Below are 21,084 nucleotides of genomic sequence, written 5' to 3'. Positions count from 1 at the left end.
ACGAGGGAGAGGGACTTTTTTTCTGGGCAGATATTGACAAGGGACAATCATTTTAAACTGGAAGAGATCATGTTTCGGTTAGCTATTAGGAAGAAATTCTTTACTGTAAGGGTAGTGATGCTAACAACTGTACTACTTGGACACAAAGTGCTCATTTTGTAATATCTTGTCAGATGTTAAGAACTGTTAGGGGATTTTTGCTTAGTTTTCATCCTCATTTTTTAACCTATGTTTGTTAAAGTGAAGCCCATGAATTTGTCAGGAAAGAAACTAACCCACAGAGGAATACTTCTGGTAGTTGAAACTGTGAGAGTGGTAGTCTCAGTCTTATAAAATTACTTTGTTGTCTTTTTTTCATGGATTTCTTCTGAGCAACTTGTATTCAGATGGTGCTCAATGTCATTAATACCCAAAGTCTTGTGCAAATCAAATTCTTTGCTGTAATCATACTAGGTTACATTTCTAGTCAGAAAGTAGGAAGAAAAAGATGTGCCCCAGCTATGAAAACTTCCTTTTCCTGCGCAATGGCAGATGGATCAGAAAAAGCTAAATGACACAGAAGATCAAAAACTATTATTTAAGAATGTTAAGTTCTTCCCTTCTGTCACAATGCCTAGGAAAATGTTACAGCAAAAATGATACGAAATTACTGAAATTAGGGAAAACCAGCATAGTCACATTCTGATTATATCTGGAGGTGTAGTTATACCTGGAAGTTGAAAAATATTTTTCTCTAAAAACATCTTTATTCTAAAAGCTTTCTAAAAAGCTGTGAGAAACATATAGCGCAACACATAGCCAGCTTTTTGCAGGCTGTTTTTTTACAGGAGTGAAAATCCCTCTTTTGGGAAAAAAAAAATGTAATTACAGTTTCTGGACAAAATACAAACCTGTTATGGGCAAACCACTTGCACCAGCTGTGAAGCAATGAAGGTATTTACATTAAAGAGCTACTTGCAAGTCACTATGGAAAAGCAGCAATACACCACTTTCCACCACTTCAATGACACTCAGAGTAGACCAGACCACCAAAACTCTGAATGAGTAACTTTGCCTGCAACCCAACCTGTTGTAAGGTGAAGAAACCAGAATACAAAAGCACTCATAGCTAAGCTATAAATATTTAATATATAAATCCAGTTCCTGGAGGGTTCAAAAAGCTATACAAGCACTTCCTACATACCAGATGCATCTTTGACTTTCAGCTTGCATTTAAAGCATGCCTTGATGTTTTTCTTACTTCAAACCATGGTGAAGATTAAAACAGATTTTGGCACTTCTTTTAACCTCCAACTATTCTCAGTACTTGCAGCATATCTTGGAATCTCTGAACTACAGGAAGTTACAGGAATGACTAAGTGACTGGGCTGAAAAACTATCAAAGAAACAATTTTAACATGCAGGATAGAATAAAAAACATTTCAAATTGATTATTTTGTGCTAATATTGTTATTGACATGATATCAAGACCGATAAAAATTCCTACATCATGTTACATGAGATTGTATAGCATCTAGACAACTTAAAGAATACTGTGCCTTGATTCAAACTAGAGACTGCTTTTTACATTACCCCGATTTGAGAAAGAATGAGAAAAAAGCAGCTCTTCCATAACTTTCCCAAGAAAAATCATGAGAACTTTCTCAAGCAATTTCTCATGCATTATCTGTGGTCTGTAAGCTAGAAAACAGAATGTTCTTGCTTAGAAAGAGGATGTTGTCTTCTCTGTCACTTCTATAAGCTAGAAAGATGAGTCTGAAGTATCAATTTCTTTACTCTTATTCTTAGAGAAACTGTGAGACTGTACAAGCAGCAAATGAAAGGAGAATCCTATGAAGAACTAGAACATCCTTTTAGGAAACAGCAGGCATTGCCAGCAGAAAAATATTTGTTCAGATGGTGCTAAATTCCATTTTTTCTAAGAGGTCAAATACACTTCTATGCTTAGAGAAAAACAGTTTTTTGGATGCATTTCCAGTACATATACTTCACATTTATCTAATACAATTCTGCACTACAGTATTCAGAGAAACATTTTTATTAGGGATTTCAGGATCTTTTTACTATATATGATACAAGGAACTTATCTGCATGTGTTCTGTAATGCGTGATAAATCATTCTGCCAGAGATTAGAGCAACCCCACCACTATGATGTCAGTCATAGACCCTAGCCATAGTCATGTCAAAGTGTCATCTCATTTCCTAAGATTTCCTAATATATCCTCATTATTCCTGGCCGCAATTCATGCATCAGGGGGATCTTCTCAATGAGCAGCATATAAAAGGGATGTTAATAAGAGGCTGAAGGGTCTTTCTCAAAGCACTTGCCTGAAATCAGACCATTTGAGAATTATGGACCTATGTAATCAAATCACATCTTCACAACTATGCTTTGTGTTAACAAATGTTGGCAATTTACAGCAGTCTCAACTTTGAAAGATGATTCTTTTTATTTGGAAACAGCTGAAGTGGAATCTGGTTTGGACCAACCCAGTGCAGCATGGGGTTCACCTCCAAGCTAGCAGCTGCCAGATAGGAGACGAGGAACTGCTGGGAGGCAAACATGGAAGTGTGCTGCACATGATCATCTCGTGACTCCTTCTCCCAGTCAAATGGAGAAGGCTATCTTTGCAGTGAGCAGACTTTTGGTTAAGACATGATAAAGAAAAGCCAATCAAGCTTGAAAGGAAGAAACCTTTATAATCACATCCTGGGTTTCACTCGTATTTGCTAGTAAGCATACAACAAAGAGCAGATCACTTTTCCAAGGAGGATTACTGTGGGGAGATCCTTTATCAATGGACCAATAGAGAAGCTGCCATGGTAAGAAGTGGACTGGCTGCATTTATAGCATACTGGAATTTATACTAGCAGCTTAGTGCAAATTTCTGTCCCTAAAGGTTGTATTTAGACAAATTTTACCAGGAAGATATGGAGCATAACTCAGCTCCAGCTGCTGCTAAGGGAAACAAAAATTATTTCTACAAGAAATATAAGTACAATAGTGAAAAACAAAGAACAATTATGTTTATTTTTCCAAAATAATAGCATTAAGGTATTTTGTAAACTTACTACAGCAAGACATCTCAAATGCTGAAATTTCTTCAACTTCGGAACTGAGTTGCAAAAACCTACAGATATTTTCAAATCTTAAACATAAATATTTGCTGAATAACATAATTTGACTTCCATTGCAGAGAATTGTACAATCCTATTGACCCCCTAATACGTATCTATCCCTACTGAAGCCTCTTCCGAATTAGGAGAGAATGACCTCATCCAGCAGTATTAAAAACTGGGGTCTGTATGTAATATATGCTACACTTAAATTAACTTTTAAAAAGCTCAGCTGGCTGAGTTAATTAGCTAATCACACACCTGCTCTGTTTAGGCTTCAAGTTGGAAATCTGTAAACATGACAAGTGTTAAATACTGCAGGCAATGCTGCTGAAACACAGGGACAGTCCTGTGTGAGCAGCAGTTCTACAGGGGGTTGTCTGAGGCTGTAAGACTGCTTCCACTTGCAAATTTGGGTGGCTGAGGTAATATACAACAAAAGAAATCAAACTGCAACAGAAATATCTGGAAATGAGAATTTCAAATATCTTATTAATGTAAACTGTTGACCTCAGATGACAGTTCTGTTTCTAGGGGCAGGGGTATGTCTGTATTTTAATATGCAGTATCTGTCTTAGTTATGTCTAAGACTGTAACTAACTGAAGTAGAATTTTCTTTGCTTTTTTTCTTTTTTGTGAGAGGTTATTTTTCAAGCTTGACAAAGTTTGTCAGCTTCAAGTCAAAGACAATCTCAAATAAATTCACACATACAAAAAAAAAATCCAGCAAAAAACCCCTGTACTCTCTGCAAATAGGAATATGAGACAATGCTTCCCTTTCCTCAGTTCAGCAGGACTTCTCAAACACAGCACTTCCAAAAATCATACTGCTATTCAAGTGGACAAAGAATTCCAAAGCCTTATTTCTCTTTAGTGAAAGGCAGTAACTGCAATGTACATTACCATACTGAATCATATGAACCCTTGTAGGTACCTAGACACATGAAATTAGCTATTTGCCTCAGTTTTATGACTGCCGGTCAATGTACCAAAAAAATCCAAAAAAACAAACCAAAACAAGCAAAAAAAACACCCCAACAACTTTCGAGGGGCAAATGTTCAAAAAAAGGAAAGAATTTAGAATGGACTCACTATAAAAAAAAAATTAATTAAACACAGTTTTTATAGATTGAAGAATACTTGAAAGCAGATGAAGGGTTCTTCATGCATACTTTTTGCTTCTTATTTTAGAAGAAGAAAAACTACTTTCAGAACAAATAGTCTAGTGAAACAACTAAATAAATCCTTGCAGCAAACTTAACATTTATTTTTATCTTTTTTGACTCACCAATGGAGTTTCATAAACATTTTCAAAAGAAAATATTTCAGGAAGGTAGTTTTTTGCGTGTTTGTTGCACTTTTTTACAAGAACATGTTCTAAAGCATAGTTGAAGCCTGTTGGTATTCATCGGAAAATTAAGCAACCTTGGAAATGTGTAGAACATTACAAGAAGGAAGATCTAAAGTATAAGGATGTTTGCTACTATAGGATTTCACTTGAAACATGAGATTTAAACCTTTTCCTCTTCATTAGATCTGTGCATATTGCTTTTCAAATGGATCTGCAGATAACTGCACCACCAGTACAAATCCCTGGCTGGAGCTGCTATGAAAGACAAGAAGTCTGTTGGAATGATTTTACTAATTTTATGTTCTTGGATGAGTAAAAGACATTACAAGTGTTAAAGCAGAGTAGCCACTAAGACTACAGTTGAGACATGATTAATTTTTCCCTCCCTGTCACCTGTGCTAGTCTGTCACCTTTCTCTCTGACCTGTTTCTATTCTCATTTCCTCAACACTCTGTGGACCAAATTCATATTAGTGACATCAGTGATGCTGAGATCAGAAATTGGCTCCTTGCCTTTTTTTTCCCCTTGCTCTCCCTTTAATTTGCCTTTCCCTGTGCTTCTCTTCAAAGATGCTTTGCTGTAGCTCTCAGTGCTTTGCAGGTATCCTTGACTATAGCTGACTTTCCCATTCTCTGGCCAGCTGGAGCAGGTCTGGATATAATCCAGATCAAAAGCAGGTGGCTAATCAGCAAGAGAGCAACTTGTTGGCACAAAACAGAAGTGACTCAGTGACTACTGGGTCCCCTCTTTCCAGTCTTAAATTTGGCCAAAAAGTAGTTGTGGGTGGTGGATCTTGAAGACAGTGAATTATGAATCATATCACAAAAAAACCCCCAAACCCCACAACCACAAAATGGCTCTTTTGGAACTGAACAGTCACAGATACCCAGCCAGCATCCAGCTACACGGCAAACCAGAAAGGCCCAATACTGCAGCACACTTGTTATGTGCTTTTTGGAGATGGCGCCAAAATAACTTTGTAATGCAAAAATCTATGATTGGATGGATAGCAGACCTTCTACGGTATTAGAAAGAAAACTGCAAAGTATTTTAACAAACCTTTAAAGATAGTAATTGCACAATAATGTAACTGTTGTGTGAGATTTTTAATATATAACCCATCTAGAGTAGGTTCTAGGAGCAAACAAAGCTGCCATGTGCACAGTGACTTGAATATGTTTACAAAGCCCTGCTTGTATTTGAAATCGAAGTACGTCCTCCTACAAACACTTCCACTTTGTGAAGATACTCAGCAAATCATTACAAGGGTAAGATAAGTCACTATTTATTTTCACTCTATTCTTGGACAACTTGTTTTCTAAAAAATTTTTACTAAATAGAATCCAAATTTAAAACTACAAGTCTTTAAACTCAACTGTCAAAATTCTTGTTGACAGTGGTTGTTTTACAGAATGCCTTCGCAATATCCCTCTTCCTCCCATCAAGTGATTAATGCAAGTCATTGAGCCATAAGAGGAAATACACTATATCAACACAGATTCAACATTCCTTCCAGCTAGATCACTGGATAAAGAGTTGACCTCTATGTGGTGTCCATATATCTGCCACTAATTTATTCTTTCTTTCAGGGAAATTGCATGCTGTCCTCATGCTTTCAAAGTGGGGATTATCTAACTTGCAAGAATTTAGGTGCTTGGCCAAAGTACATTTGCAGCGCAAGAATACTGCTCTCAACAATGTCATTGCAGACGTAAGGAAACACTGGGGGAGAAAATGCACCACCATGGCATGCTTAGCTAGAAATTCTACCATCATGTGTTAACATGGCTCCGTATGCCAGGACTACATATTAAGAAAGCCAGTGGTAGGGATCTGAACAGCAGTATTGGTACAGTTTACTCAATTTAGCTTCCAATACAATTTAATGCTGCTTTCTTTAAGCCAAGGTATGAAAAAAAAAAAAAAAAAAAAAAGAAGCAAGCAGAATTTCTCAGGACAAGAAAATATGGTAGCTATGTGCAGCATAGTTCCATAATGTTTTGGCAGCAATTTACTTGCTGTTATCTGAATTAAAAATAAAAGAATTTCCAAAGAGGTACAAACCCAGATCACACGTGTACTTTCAGAAACAATACAGTAGGAAAGGTTTCATCTATGATATTTCAAGTACCATCTGCACTAACATCTTTACCAATTCTTGAAACCAGCACTTTGATTTTCCAGAGGGCCTCTGGCAAAGCCTGGCCATCAAATACAAACCTCAATATAACTGCAGACCTCCATTCCTAAACTGATTGTATGGTGTGTTGCAGGGCTTGTGGTAACTATCACAATCACAATCCTTTAAACAACAAATTTTCTACTCACCAGTGTCTCCTAATAGCCAGGCTGTTTCTTGAGTAAAATTACACAACAATGTAATCCTTGGTTGAATAAGCCATGCCTGGAAAAAAGCACTTTCATCATGACTGAAATTTGAGATCTCTGAAGGTGGATTGCCTTAACCCTCAATTCAGCCTCTCCACAATTGCAGCAGCATTAAGGCACTTGTTTCTTAAATAGGTATAACACTCCTTTAACCGTAAAAAAAATTAATAGTGTACCTGAGCCATGGTAGCATGATAAAAATGGTACTTGTTTACAATCTCTACTGAGTCTTTTTTATCCCTAAGATCATCCTCTAACCAACTACAATCATAATTGCTTCTGTGCGAGGTTGTGTTGGTTGCTTATTCAGGAGGTTCCAAGTACACCTATCAGATGAAACAAAGCATAGAATTCGTTTTGACATTACATGCCAGCTATGAGAAAAACCTGCAGCAGCCATGAGGAGGCAAAAGAACTGGCTCAGTCAAATGGGCTTTCCACTAACTGCCAGGAACCTCCATTTCACATTCCCTGGCCTGAATTTTTTCCCATAAATTAGTTTTAACTTGATTTGTTTCTTATTCCCATTATGACTTTTCTCTTATTCTTACCTTCTCTTGTGCTTCCTCAGCTTCCCCCTCATGTAAGAAAAAAGCCATTTTTCTTCTAGGCAGACCATACATACCAGCTAGGAACACAGATGCAAGTCATCAGGTTTCATGTGTATTTTAAGGCAGATTTACAAAAAACAAACAAACAAAAACAGGGACAAAGCCCCACAAAACAACAAAAAAATCCCCACTTGAACCCACAGGAACTAGGTATAAGAAAGAGAATGGGTATTTAGAAGGAGCAATATTTTGGGGGGGATCCTTCATTCTTCAAAATGGCCAAAATTTTGCCTGTTTAATGGGTGATGTACAGGAAGCAAGGAATAGCAATGGATACATCACTGACGCTGATAATGGAGCCTCATCTCTAGATTTGCCAGAGTAATAGATTTTCACATCTTGTCAATGTTATTCTCTGTGGATGCTGACTATGTACAAGTGAAACCCACAGTCTCCAGTGTATTTGACTTAATTCTTCAACAGTCCATGAGTTTTTGCTAACTGGGCCGGCTGCTATTGCCCTTACCCACGCACATGGTCCAACTCCTTTATTTAAAAAGTCTATGCTGAGTCACAGATTTTGTAGGTAAACTTCCCAGGCAACAAGACTAGCTAGAGTCTGTCCCACTAGCCAATCAGCTTCTAAGTGGACAATTTCTATTTAACTTTTGGGATGGTTTCTGAATCTAACATGTTGCTGGTGCTTTTAGGGTTAACCTTCCAGTTTGGATCTGCCCTGTGCAAGGATTTGTGCCACACCTTTGCTCTCAGGGGTTCTTCCGGAAATCCTCCCTCTGTGTAGTGGCTTCAGAAACAGACATGCCTGTGCAATCTCTATTTAGACTGCTCTGAACGTAGCTCGTTCCTGGATTCTAAATGCAGCCTGTTCAGTCTCTCACAAGTGAAAAAAACAACTTTTTGCCCAAACAAAGTAGGAAGCAAATTAGCAGATTATCTGCTTTATTTGGAATAAGACAGCAATAATCAGTTATTTCAGCAACCTATACAACCTGAAGAGTTAGTTTTACTTCCTATTTGCATAACCTTGGCTTCTGAGGAAAGAGTTGGAGGGATGCAAGGCAGAAGCAGGAGCAAACAGGATCAATAAAAGTACCGAGTTCTTTTCTTCTCCTGGTTGTCCTACACCATGGCAGAAGGAGTAAGCTTAGTCTCTTGTAAGTCCTCCTGACGGAGGACAGGTAGGGCGATGGCTGACTATAGTGGGAGTAATGTGGGAAGAAGAGCTGAAAGGAGAGAGACAGAACTCTAATCATTACTTCAAAACAATTTTCCTGATACCTGAACCATTATCACCTCTTCCACAAACAAGAAACTTTATGATAATAAATTCCAATTTATCAATTAACCCAATTTATCAATAATGCCCCTAATAATTTTCTAATGACAAAAGAAGTAGCTTGGTTTGTTTACAGTGGTGCAGGATAACGAATGCTTTGCTAGAGATTTCCACATGTTTCATACCTGTTTCAGGCTTACGCAACTGCATCTCCAATTAAACTGTTGTTAGCTTGGGGATTGTTTTGTCATTATATCCCTTACATGTAGGGCTATATTAGCATGTTTTTTTGAAAGTGATTGTATTTCTTTCCTTGTCCCTGGGGTTTTCTTACACAGCACTCCAGTACGTGTTTCCAGTTAACTTTTAAATGTCACTTTATTTGGTCACTGTGGGGATGGTTGTCTTATTACTCTTCTATCTCAGTCTGCTTGCACCTATCCATTCACAATTTGTTTCCTTCCTTGTTAGTTATTCTTAATGCATCCAGTCTTGGAGGTGCCGCAGCAGAATGCAGGTTCTCTGCATTTTTTGAAAGCCTCCTGAGCAAGTTTAATACAATTATGCACGTGTGCTGCTTACCAATCTGTACACCACACATACTAACACCCATGAACCTAAATGTCAACCTACACTTATACCCAGGCATACCACACTGACAGCTTGCTTTGCTTGATAATTTTTATCACAGTACTGGGCCTGGTGAAAAGGCAGATGGCAGTCAAGGGCAAAAGGTGCACAGCCATAGTCCTTAATGTTACTGTTAGCACACATTAGAATGCATGGAGGCAATAGTGAGGCAGAGGATTGTACCCCTGACATGCTTAGAAAAATCCATTTGCCCTGATAAATAGGAAGCAAATACAATGGGCCAATAAATAATACAGGAAACAACTGACAAAATTATAAGCATTATGGACAATATAATAATAACAACATATCAACCTAGTGTCATCACCCAGATTATTAATATCAGGCTCTTTGTAACTAAGGAGTGGAAGTTTACCTAGCTCATTGGCTTCCATGGAGTGGAATCACATTGCCTTTCAAAGCTTCTAATCAGAGATAACCCATTTAAATGCACCCCTTTATATTTACTGAAATTAGCAAGTGCACTCGAGTTAAGTCTCTATTAGACAAATACCTCTCCAGCACAAATCCACAGTTACATGATGGCTTATTTTCCTTGATACTTTCATCTTTTATCCTGGACAAATGAACTCTGAGCTATTAAACTTATCTACTTTCTTCCAGATACCAGTATGTTAAGATTTAGTTGCATCTTTCTCCTCGTTGTCTAGTATTAATACTCTTCAAGTACACTCAGGTCATTTAAGACACTTTATGACACCTCTGCAACTAGGTAGATAACAAGTGATGACAACTTTTTCCCAGATTCCCACTCCCTGCTGCAGGGATTAACCTGACAGTTGTTTTGCTCTATTTTGTTATTGCTCTAAGCAAGTCATTCTATACAAACCTTATTGTGGAAAAAGTCCTCATTAATTTTGCAGAAAAGTCCCAGGTTTTTTTAGTAAGTTGTAAATTTTCAGAAATTTAGAATGGTTGGTTAACTGCATGTGTTTTATACACTCTAGAGGAAGTGAAAGGAGGAAAACAATTTCTGTTTTGTGACAGTTGATAACACAAATATTTGAAAACCATCGTTAAGTTCTGTGTGACCGGCTTCTAACTCCTCTGAGTATCTTCTCATCAGAAATGGGTTATTTTAACACTGCTCCTTTAGTTACAAAAAGCATTAAAATAATCAAGTTTATAACCCCACTAACAGTTCTTCATTAAAATATAATTCTGATTATTCTCTGTTTTAGGAAAAGAATTGAAGACCATTAGGTTACATACATCTACATTTGAGACAGTTAGAGGCTTTCAGACTGATAAAGCCTTTTAAAAGTCAAAAAAAAAAAAAAAAAAAAAAAAAAAAAATCAATCAGGTGCACCAGAATACGTTTTGATTGTGATAACAGTTTCACACATATATTATATTCCACCTGTGCATTAAAGAGTGCATGGCAAGAGATATAGGGCTCTGACTCATAAGCATTGCAGCAAACTGCTGCAGCAGTTGAAGACATTACTAACACACAGACCATTCTGCCTTCTGCCAGCCAGGACAATGGAGTGTCCCATGATGTAAAATCTCTTTCAGCAGGCTGTACTTTCTCTTCATGGAAAGTGTCAGGTGACTTTGTGAAGTTGGCAGTAACAGAGTCTCCATATCCATAGACATCCACAAAGCCCCACAGCAAAAACCACTCTGTGGTTTTGGCTTAAGAAGCAGTGCCATGTCCACACCTCAGCTATCACAGGTTAAACTGGAACAGCACTATCAAACTTAGACCTGGTAGTTTACTCTCCGCAAACAACTCAGAATCTAATGGGCCAATTCCAGGAAAATGTTTTATGATTTATGGGAGAGGAAGCCTAGCCATGGGGTAATGTCCTATTAAAATATTTTATTTCAAACTACTGAAATTTGTGTCAGAGCTGTAATGAGAGGAGCACTATTTGAGCCTAGTAGAACCTTGAATAGTTTAGTAATTTTCATAGGAGGTCTCTAGCAAAGCTGGTGAGAATAATCTGTGCTGAGCCTCACAATTTCATCTACCGACAGACTTTTTTCCTGTATTTATACCTAAGTTTCTGAAAGTATGAACATTTTCCAAGCTATATAGTATGTAGTTACAGCTGTTCTGAGAACTTTCTTTGCCAGAGGCTAACTATCTCTTAGCTGTCTCAGCTAACTTACCATTTATTGCACAAGACAAACTGGACAGTAAGTATCATTATCACTTATCCTACCCAGAAGCTGTCAAGAACTTGATTGTGAGTTAACTCACGTACATGATTCAGGTAGATTAAAACATCATGTATTAAAACAATGCTCCATAACTGCTGCTAAGTTTAACACGTACAGGATGGCAAAGGCCAAACAGCCTCTAGCTCACAGACAGCAGGCAAAGTCACTGCTACAATGAACACAAAACCCTTGCAACGTAAGTAGCAGAATTTACATGTAATACAGTACAAAACATGTAAAAAGGCTGAACAACTCATTAGGGTTTCTAAAAGGAACACAGGTATTTTCTTAACACAGAAATGTTCCTGGCTAAGACAGACTATGTGAATTCACAATTTTTTCACAAAATTATTTATCTGTTTTATGATATCCCATTTATGACTGGATGACTCTTTCTGGAATCACCTGTTTTGTTGGATTAAAAGTTGCCTTCACCCATCACATTTCTTGTGAAGAATGGAATTCTCTGTAACATGTCAAAAACACAGCCTGCAGCAGCATTACTTTGCCAAAATGCAATGGGTTGGCTCATATCATAGAATGGTCTGGATTGCAATGAGCCGTGAAGATGATCTAGTTCCAACCCCTACTATGGGCAGCACCACCTTTCACTAGACCAGGTTGCTTAGAGTTCCATCCAAACTCACCTTGAACACTTCCAGGGATGGGACGTCGACAGCTACTGTGGGCAACCTGTTCTAATGCCTCACTAGCCTCACAGGAAAATAATTTCTTCCTAGTATCTAACCTAAACCTCCTGTCTTTCAGTTGGAAACCATTCCCCCTTAGCCTGTCACTACCTGTCCTTCTAAAACGTCTCTCTGCATCTTTCTTGCAGGCTCCCTTCAGGTACCGGAAGGCTGCAATGAGGTCACTTCAAAACCTTCTCTTCTCCAGACTGAACAAACCCAATTCTCTCAGCCCTTCCCAACAGGAGAGATGTTCCACCCCTCTATCATCTTGGTGGCTTCCTCTGGACTCACTCCAACAGGTCCATGTCCTTCCTGTGCTGGGACCACCTGCAGCACTGCAGGTGAGGTCTCACCAGAGCAGAGGGGCAGGGCTCCTCCCTGCTGGCTGCGCGCTGCTTTGGATGCAGCCCAGGACACGTTTGGCTCTCTGGGCTGTGAGTGCCCATGGCTGGGTCATGTTCACCACACCCAATTTACATTACCAGTCAAAATTAACCCGATTTATCTGTGTTAAAGAGTGGTCATATGAATTGCTGTGTCAGCAGATCACTAGAAGCAGTGACTAACACAACAGTGGCAGAAAGCTGACATCTACTTCTTCCATTGGCACTGCTGAATGGCCTGTCCTGTACACCATCCCACAATGAAGGATTTATTTTTAAGATCTTTTAGCTTTAAGATCTGTTTAGCTTTAAACAGAAGCAAACTATTCTTATGTCCTAACCAGAGTGTGAACACTAAATTAGAAAAAGTCTGCATATTGACAAGGCCAGCTGAATTCAAAACTCCACATTTTAAATTGCATATCTTCCTTCTTGAGTAGCTGTATTCCATGTTCATGCATCTGATTTAGTAAGGAAGAAGTATAAATTGAAAATAAAAATACCTCCTATAACAGTTAGCAATGAGCTCATAGGGGAGCACAGAGAGAACACCCTTAAGGCTTTATCTTGTGATTACTCTGCAAGTTGAGTAGCAGCAGAGATAGCTCCAATTTATCCAGGTATTCGATAGCCTCTAGAAAAACTTACGCATCCCAGATCTGCTATTTGCCTTTGGTACTTCTGATCAAATTGTGTAACTGAGCAGAGAGCAGTCACTCACCTAGGAAAACTGTGTTAGGGTACCCAATAAAATTGCCCTTGCACACTGAGAACATATTTAACAAAATACTGAAACAATCCTCTCTTAACAGACCATTTCCCTCCCCATTTTACTGTTGTTTTCCCTTATCATCATACTCACCAGGTTGATTTTTGATAAAATACATTTTTGAGATAAGAAGGCTAATGAGACATTCCAGGACTTGTCTCAAATGTTACACATTGGGGTAGGAGAGAATCTTAACATATTCTGCTACTTCATATACATACTTCAATACAGTGCACTGACTTATAAAATTTACCAGTATGTTCTAATTGTATTCAGTTGCTATTGTATTATGTGAAAACAGATACCATGACTGAGAAGTTGCAAACATATTCTACTGCTTAAGAATTTAAAAAAAAATATTGATATAACACGTGCCTCGCTTGTGGATTCACAACCTTATAATCCGAAAACTAAGGACATATGAAACAGACAACAGGACCCCGGAAAAATACTGTGAAAACAACAAAAAAAATCGCTACATTTTCTCTTTGGAGAATGAGAAGTAGAGTTACTTTTTTTTTTTTGTCTGTGCTCTTTATTTTCCTGGTTGCCAGGACAAGAATATCCCCTTTCATATGATGAAGTTAAGTATGAGAAAAAACACATATTTAGGGAGGATGAAAGTCCTGTTAAAGTCATGCCAAATTCTAAGAATTTGAAAAGACTTAAAGCTTTACTTAGATTCTACTGTCTTAAATATGCTTGTATCTGGGCAAAACCAAGTCCATTGTTCAAGAAGAGGAGAAAGCAGTCATAATTGGCTCTCAAACATTGTTTAAACAGTGAGCAGTAGCTTACACAAAGAAGTATTTTTTACATAATGTAATTCCACTGTGAGTAACACTGGCTTAAACAGCACTGATGAAGGAAAAAAACATTCTGGAAGAAAACATAAAGCAAATGAAAAAAATTAGGTAACTGTAAAAAGGAAGGTGAAAAGTGCAAAGATAAACACTTGTGAGAAAAAAGAGAGGAACACAACTCAAACTTGATTGGAGGAACGAAAAGTGCATGGAGGAGAAAAAAACAAGTTACGGGAAATTCTACTAATTGAACAGATGTAAGATTTCCCTGGTATGCAGCTGTGATTTATACAGAACTTTCAGTGCAAGTCACGCTTTTCAAAGGCCGACAATATTCACTGCCTAAACAGACTTCCTTTCTAACCTAACAGCATATTCCAACCTAGAACATACATTACATGTATGTAATATATGCCATTCTTTGAATAGTGGCTTGACTTGACTCCTAGTTGAAGAAAAAACCCATTGTCCTTGATACTTGCTTTTCACTTGGACTAAACTGAATCAGCATAGTCTTTGTAATCATACAGCAAAGAAATTATTTTTCCCGATCTCATCTATTCAAAGTTCTACAGTGGTAGTTTTCTTTATGTATTCTGACACTGCCCAGTAATTAGCATGATTCTAAAAAGGAACACCAGAATAAGTTAATCATGAGAGATTTTACCTGCATCTTGTACTCAAGAGGCAAACTCAGAGAATGTTTAAAGATGGGCAAATTCACATTTGTCATAGGAGCGCTATTAACCACAGGAAGAACAGCAAAATGGATTCTTTAAGAAATCAGGCTTCGGTTGAGAATTCTGGGTTTGCTCCACTGAACAAAAGACGTTTGACCGCTTCCAGAAGGCTGTGCAACAGGCCAGGAAGAGCCAGAACTAGAAAACAAATCATCTTACTACATGCACACATGAAGATAACGGGATGCCAGAACAACAACAGGTCAACACCCAGGAATGAATGCCTAATAACTGAGGACACATCAGAGTACCAGAGAGATCTATTCCGTGCATGGCTCTCTTTAATAGTCTTTTAAATTTCTTCAGTAATGAGTATGTTTACAAAATCTGCAGCTGACATAAAGCTAGTGGGATTTGGCGAGCACTTCAGAAGAGAGGATTGGAACTGAAATGGATGTTGAGAAATTGCAGAGGCTCAGAAACTATTAAGATAAAATTCAACAAAATCAGGTGTAGAGTGTTACTCTTGTAAAAACATACACACAAAACTGGGACTATTTGCTTGGGAAGTACAATGGCAGCCTGAAAAGAACAAAGGGAGAAAGAGGTAACACCACCATGTGCTTCCCCTCTTCCATAAAACATGACAGTAAACCAAACTCCAGAACTTTAGAGACCACAAAATGAATAGAACAGTAACACATTATCTCTGCAAGCCAGCTCACCTTTCTCACATACCAGCTTTATCATGGAATGTATTTAGAAAGGCTCTTTTGACCAAGGAGATTGTTATTACCCTCTGTTTAGCCTTGAAAAGATCTCACCTGAATATTGTCTTTTCAACATCACACTCACAAAAACACCTTGAGAGTTTAGAGCAAATGAAGCTACTTTGAAACAGGCTCTATCTTTTAAACCTGTGAATGCAGATGGATGAGCATGTCTCCATAAAAAAGAGGCTAAGGGAAAAGGGGCATGAGTACCAAGCACATTCATAAAAGTTGTATTTGAACATAAGTTTTACTTTTAAATTAAGTAGTAATTAACTCTTCCACAAGAGAAGGAAAAGCTCAAACCAGCTCCAATTGACTTTGTTCTCAATCATACCAGGCTGAGACACACTCCACATACAACAATAGAGTATGGTACACTCATTTCGTTACATACTGGAGAACAACAGATGGTTAAAGAGTAACCTTCCCCCCTGGATTCACCTACTTCAGGGAATGCATTGTTCCCATTTAACAGACAGGTCATGAGAAGACCACTGGACATCACCAGCCTCCTTGCTCAAGAAGGATCCCCTGGGGCATGGTACTCAGAATTTTGTCTAGACTGCTTTTGAGTACTCCAGGGAAGGAAACTCCGCAGCTGTTATGGGCAACCTGCTTCAGTGCTCACTTAGTAGAGAACTTCATGTTCAGGTGGATCTTCCTGTGTTCCAGCTTCTGCCCATTACTCAGCATTACTAGAGAAGAGCTTAGCTCCATCCTCATGACGTCCACCTGTCAGATATTCAGATACTTATACATATTGATGTGATCCTCTCACAGTCTTCTCCAGACTGAACAGGCCCTGTCCTTTAGCCTTTTCTCGTAACTGGGATGCTCCAGCCCCACCTTTGCTGCCCTCCACTGGACATGTTCCAGCAGCTCCAAGTCTCTCTTGTCCTGAGGAGCCCAGAATTGAACACATTGTTGAATTTCAGACGGATACTCTCTGCTCACCTCTCCAACCTGCTGAAGTCCTTCTGAAGGTCTGCACAGCCTCTGGGATATCAGCCACTTCTTCCAGCTTTGTGTCGTCAGTGAACATCACTGAGGAGGTATATGCCCCTTCATCCAAGTCACTGATGCACTAGTTAAACCATACCAGACCAGTACTGAACCCTTGGGAACACCACTAGAGACAGGCCTCCCTGTGCCACTGATTACAACCGTCTGGGATCTGCGGTTCAAGCTCAGGAAGCGTGGGCTGGATGAGCAGACAGCGAGGTGCCAGTTCTCACTGCACCTCACTGTCCGCTCATCCAGCTCATGCTTCCTGAGCTTGCCTACAAGGATATCACTAGAGACAGCGTCAAAACTCTTGCTCTAAGTCCAGCAAAACATCCACTGCTCTTCCCTCATCCACCCAGGTAGTTGTCTCAGCACAGAAGGCAATCACGTTGGTTAAATATCGTGACTACCCTTCATCATCTTCTCGTCTATCACGCGTGTGGACATGGCCTCCAGGATGAAACATTTCATCACCTTTTCAGGGGTTGAGACTGACTAGCCTGTAGCTCCCTGGGTCCTCCTTCTTGCCTGCTTTGAAGACCAGGGTGGTACTTGATTTTCTCCAGTACTCTGGCAACTTTCCTGACTGCCATGACCTTTCAAAGATCTGACAGGGGCCTAGCAATCATGTCTTCCTTCAGCACTCATGGGCATATCCCATCAGAGCCCATGGAGTTGTGGATGGCAAGTTCACTTCTTTATGATTTCCCTGGACACATGAAAAAACACTTTTCTTCTGTTTTGGTTTTCATGCAGAAGCCTGATCATAAAGCCATCTTGGAATGTTCTAGCTTTAGCCTTTTTTCACTGGCCACCCAGGCTAAAGCAGCTGGATTCTTCTACGAACTGGCTGAGATATTAAAAAATAATTTTTTTGCTATTTCTGTTGCACTGAGTGCAATTGTCTCTGGCAAACAATCGGTAGCAAACACAGAAATAGCACCACTAACTGTTCCAGCAGGGGTTTCAAGGTGGTAATGGTGAGGTTGCTGTAAATAACTGCAACTCCCTGATGGTAATGATCTCCTTTTGGTAGAAGTGTCCCTGCAAGAGTTCCACTGATACATCAGTTTCTAAACAGACTTACTATGTTGGTATCATTCTTCATATAAATCAGCTTTAGCTCTACAACAACGTATGTAGCTAGTCAAAGACATACCTCTTCTTGTAGTGGTACCTTATCTAGTTCGAGAATTTTACGTGCCATTTTACCATTACTGGCTGCATCCACACCATTAATTCAAGTTAAGGGGCCTCATCTTTTCTTCCTTTTGCTATGTTAGATAAATAAATAGGGGAAAAACAAATTTATACTATAGTGTGTGATTATTCATCATGTTTACATATCCATTATGCACAAAGCTTCAGCTACTTGAATCTCACATAGGGAAGCCTTACTCACCCTTCCAATTAAGATTTTTTGTATCAGTTGAACATGCCTCCCTTGACAAAAAACCCCCATGTTTCCCATCCCCTTAGTACAAGTTACAATGAGATTCAATGGTACTTCATCAAAACACAAGAAGAAAAAGCCTTCAGACTGACACCAGCAACAGGCATGTTCACGCTCTCGCAAAATGAAATCGGTTGCTGCAACCTTCCCCAAAAAAATATAATCATTAACTAAATATAGCTGCTTCTATCCCAGAGTCATGAGAACCCTTTTTTCTTTTGCCTGAAAGATCAACTTTATATTTCTCTTTTCTGTATGCTTTCTAACAAAAAGAATGGCTTGACCTGGTTTAGAATGGTTTGAGTGCAGCTGAATCCAACAAACAGTTGAGCCATCTTGAAAGAAAACTTCCCCTCCATTACTTAATGTTTGTTTTCTCTTCTGCAGAGAGAAAAGGCAAACAGTCCTCAGACATACGCTGGGGAATGGAGGAGGAAAAACAAACCACAAACGCAAATGACTGCTTAATGAGAGTTTCAGTATTAAGAAAAGCGTATTAAGAAGAAGAAAAAAAAAAAAAAGAGATAATAAAAAAGGATCTCTTTACCACTTTCATTTCCATTAGCATAATTTTCCAAGAATGTTAACTACATTCTTTTATCTCTTAGACACCAGTTCGCAGCTTAAGACAAAGCTAAAACCAAAGCTATAAATTACAAGTGGATCAAAAGATTTACATGATGACATAAGTTATTTTGTATATAAAGATTTGAATGTTTCAATTTCTTTGAATTTGTTCCCAAGTAAATATTTTTCACTGACAATGGTGAACTGAAAATACAGCCTTTTAAACTTTTTACTTTATTGATACTTAGTGTTGTCCAGTTAGCACTGATTCTTACACACTTATCTTTCAGCATTTTGGTCATTTACATAAAAAATAAGATGAAGCTAACGACTACATTGGAAAACTACAGGAACAGTAGTAATTAGCATCATATTGCCAGCACTGTAAATTGATGATTGAACAATAAAAAGCACTCCAAGCTAAACACCACGTAAACAATACCTGTCACTTAAAGACTACAAGGTGCTCCCAGAACTGCTTCAGGCCTTTAACTGCTCCACCTGACCACAGAAGAGGAACTTCACGTTAAACTCAGTCACCTGAGCATCTGTAGTAGCTACTGATTTTACTTAGGTTCCTATGAACATTCTTACCCCACAGTAAAAAGTGAAATTTACAGTAGGAGATATACTACTTTCAAAATGGCAAATGCCGCCCATGTGACATGATCTTAGAAAATGTAACTACATGTAACACCATGTACGGTAGTCTGGCTGTATTTTTTTTTTTTTTGTCTCTACAACTCGCGTTCAAGAAAAAAATCCCCTCAGACTGGCGGGCCCATTATTTTAATAAAGTACTTAGTCGCCTGTTACACGAACAGGTATAGCTTGTACAAAAAACATGAGAACTCTGCGGCCCCTGCAAACCAGGTAAACCACCTAATGCATCAAAAAAAAAACCAAAAAACCAACCCAACAAAAAAACCCCACAAACAAAAAACCAACCCAAAAAACGGCAGCAGCACATGGAACAGGAAAGCGTACTTCCAAACCAGCTGTAAAAAATCTACTCCAAGGGAAGCAAGTGTTGCAAGCAAGACGGAACAAACGTAACTGCACTGTTTTCCCTCCCTATCCCTCAGAAACAAGAGATCCACCGCGGCTCTTCACCCGGGTTCCCTCTATCTGCCTCAGCAGCCGCCCCGGCCCTGCACCGCGGGGAGCTGCGGGCAGCCCGGCGCTGCCGCTGGAGCCGCAGCCTGCCTGACAGGCCGGTTCTGCTGGAATGTTCTCAGCAGCCTCCTCTCGTCCACGACAGCACCCTCTGCCACTGGAGAGAGGGGACGGAGTCTAACTTTTTCCCCCTATTTTTTTTTTTTTTTTTTAAGGGGAGTGAGACACCCGCCCTGGGCACGCACACACACACACAAACACACACACATACACTCACTCCCACCAGCCAGACACAGCTGACCGAAGACCCGTCAGGCTGGCTCCTCCCCGCCCCTCCAGCGGGGCAGAGGCACGGCGCAGTTCCAGCACCTTCTTCACCTCTTCCCCAAACTACTCCCGCGACTGCCGCCCGCGCCCTGCCGCCGCCTTCGTACGGAAAGAAGTCCTGCCCCTCTCTCCCCGCCGCAGAGGCGAGCTGGGAGGGGCGCAAGAGCGCGGCGGCGGCGGCACCCGATCGGAGCGCAGGCTGCCCGCCGCTGCACGGCCAGCGAGGGAGCGGAGCGCAGCGCACCCCGCCCCGCGCGCGCCTGCACACCTCCGCCCCCCGCCTCTCAGCTGAGCGACAGCTCCTAGAACCAATAGAACCGCCCCTTCTGCGCAAGGGGGCGGGCACTCCCTGCCCGGGGAACCAATGGGAACACCGCTGCCTGAGCAGTGGCGTCCGCGACGGGGGGGGCGGAGGAGGGGCAGGAGTTTAGGAAGAGGAGGGAATGGCTGTCACCAATGAAGTCATGTTCGTAATCTAGTCCCTCGCTCCGGTTCTGGCCTCGGGTGACTCACTGAAGGGGGAGAGGAGCGACAATCAGCACGGTGCTCCGCCCGGGCGGAAGGTAAATACAACTTGCAACTTGGTCCAACCCCGCCAGCTCCCCGTGCCCGGCACGGTCCTTTATTGTCAGCGGCCGCGACGGCTCGTACCCTGCCCACCTTCCCTCTCTCCATCGCTCCCCTTCCCCGCGCACGGCCCCGCCGGTCCCAGGCGCTGCCGTGCCACCTGCTTCCTCTCCCCACCTTTCCCGGCGCCCGGCCCTCCCCAATATTTATATCCCCCAGTGGGTGGAGAGAAGAAACTTTTGATCTGGTATTATTCTGGAATAATCACGATGCGTATCTCCGGAGTGGGAGCGACAGAACCCCCACGGAGTCGCCGGTGGCTGACTCGTGAGTCAGCGGCACTCTCGGTCTTGCCGCCCAGCGAGCGTGTCACGGGCTGCGGGCGACGGCGGCCACGGGAGAAACAGATCCTTGGGGAGCGAC

General features: G+C 40.4%; 2 protein-coding genes across 3 annotated transcripts in view; one reads left to right on the top strand and one right to left on the bottom strand.

The window, feature by feature from the left end:
* LOC121657461 overlaps positions 1–20,769 on the bottom strand; it is a 42,781-nt gene extending 22,012 nt beyond the window's left edge. Inside the window, exons 1-5 of the mRNA XM_042013187.1 lie at positions 20,608–20,769; positions 20,045–20,443; positions 8,523–8,652; positions 7,409–7,485; positions 6,798–6,873 (exon numbers count right to left, since the gene is read on the bottom strand). Of these exons, the coding sequence (XP_041869121.1) occupies positions 6,798–6,873; positions 7,409–7,485; positions 8,523–8,652; positions 20,045–20,443; positions 20,608–20,769 (844 nt within the window). The remainder of the gene's footprint in view (positions 1–6,797; positions 6,874–7,408; positions 7,486–8,522; positions 8,653–20,044; positions 20,444–20,607) is intronic.
* Positions 20,508–21,084, top strand: part of SMARCA2 (SWI/SNF related, matrix associated, actin dependent regulator of chromatin, subfamily a, member 2) — a 121,447-nt gene continuing 120,870 nt past the window's right edge. Inside the window, exon 1 of one of the 2 annotated variants that reach the window (XM_042012966.1) lies at positions 20,508–20,657. The gene's annotated coding sequence lies outside the window, so the exon portion shown is untranslated. The remainder of the gene's footprint in view (positions 20,658–21,084) is intronic. The other variant, XM_042012962.1, reaches the window with a different exon arrangement.

Source organism: Corvus kubaryi, unplaced genomic scaffold (genome assembly GCF_017639235.1).
Source record: "Corvus kubaryi isolate FWS band 111438036 unplaced genomic scaffold, C.kubaryi_AGA036_p1.0 split1-37296, whole genome shotgun sequence".
NCBI lineage: Eukaryota > Metazoa > Chordata > Aves > Passeriformes > Corvidae > Corvus > Corvus kubaryi.
This window is presented reverse-complemented; position numbering and strand designations above follow the sequence as displayed.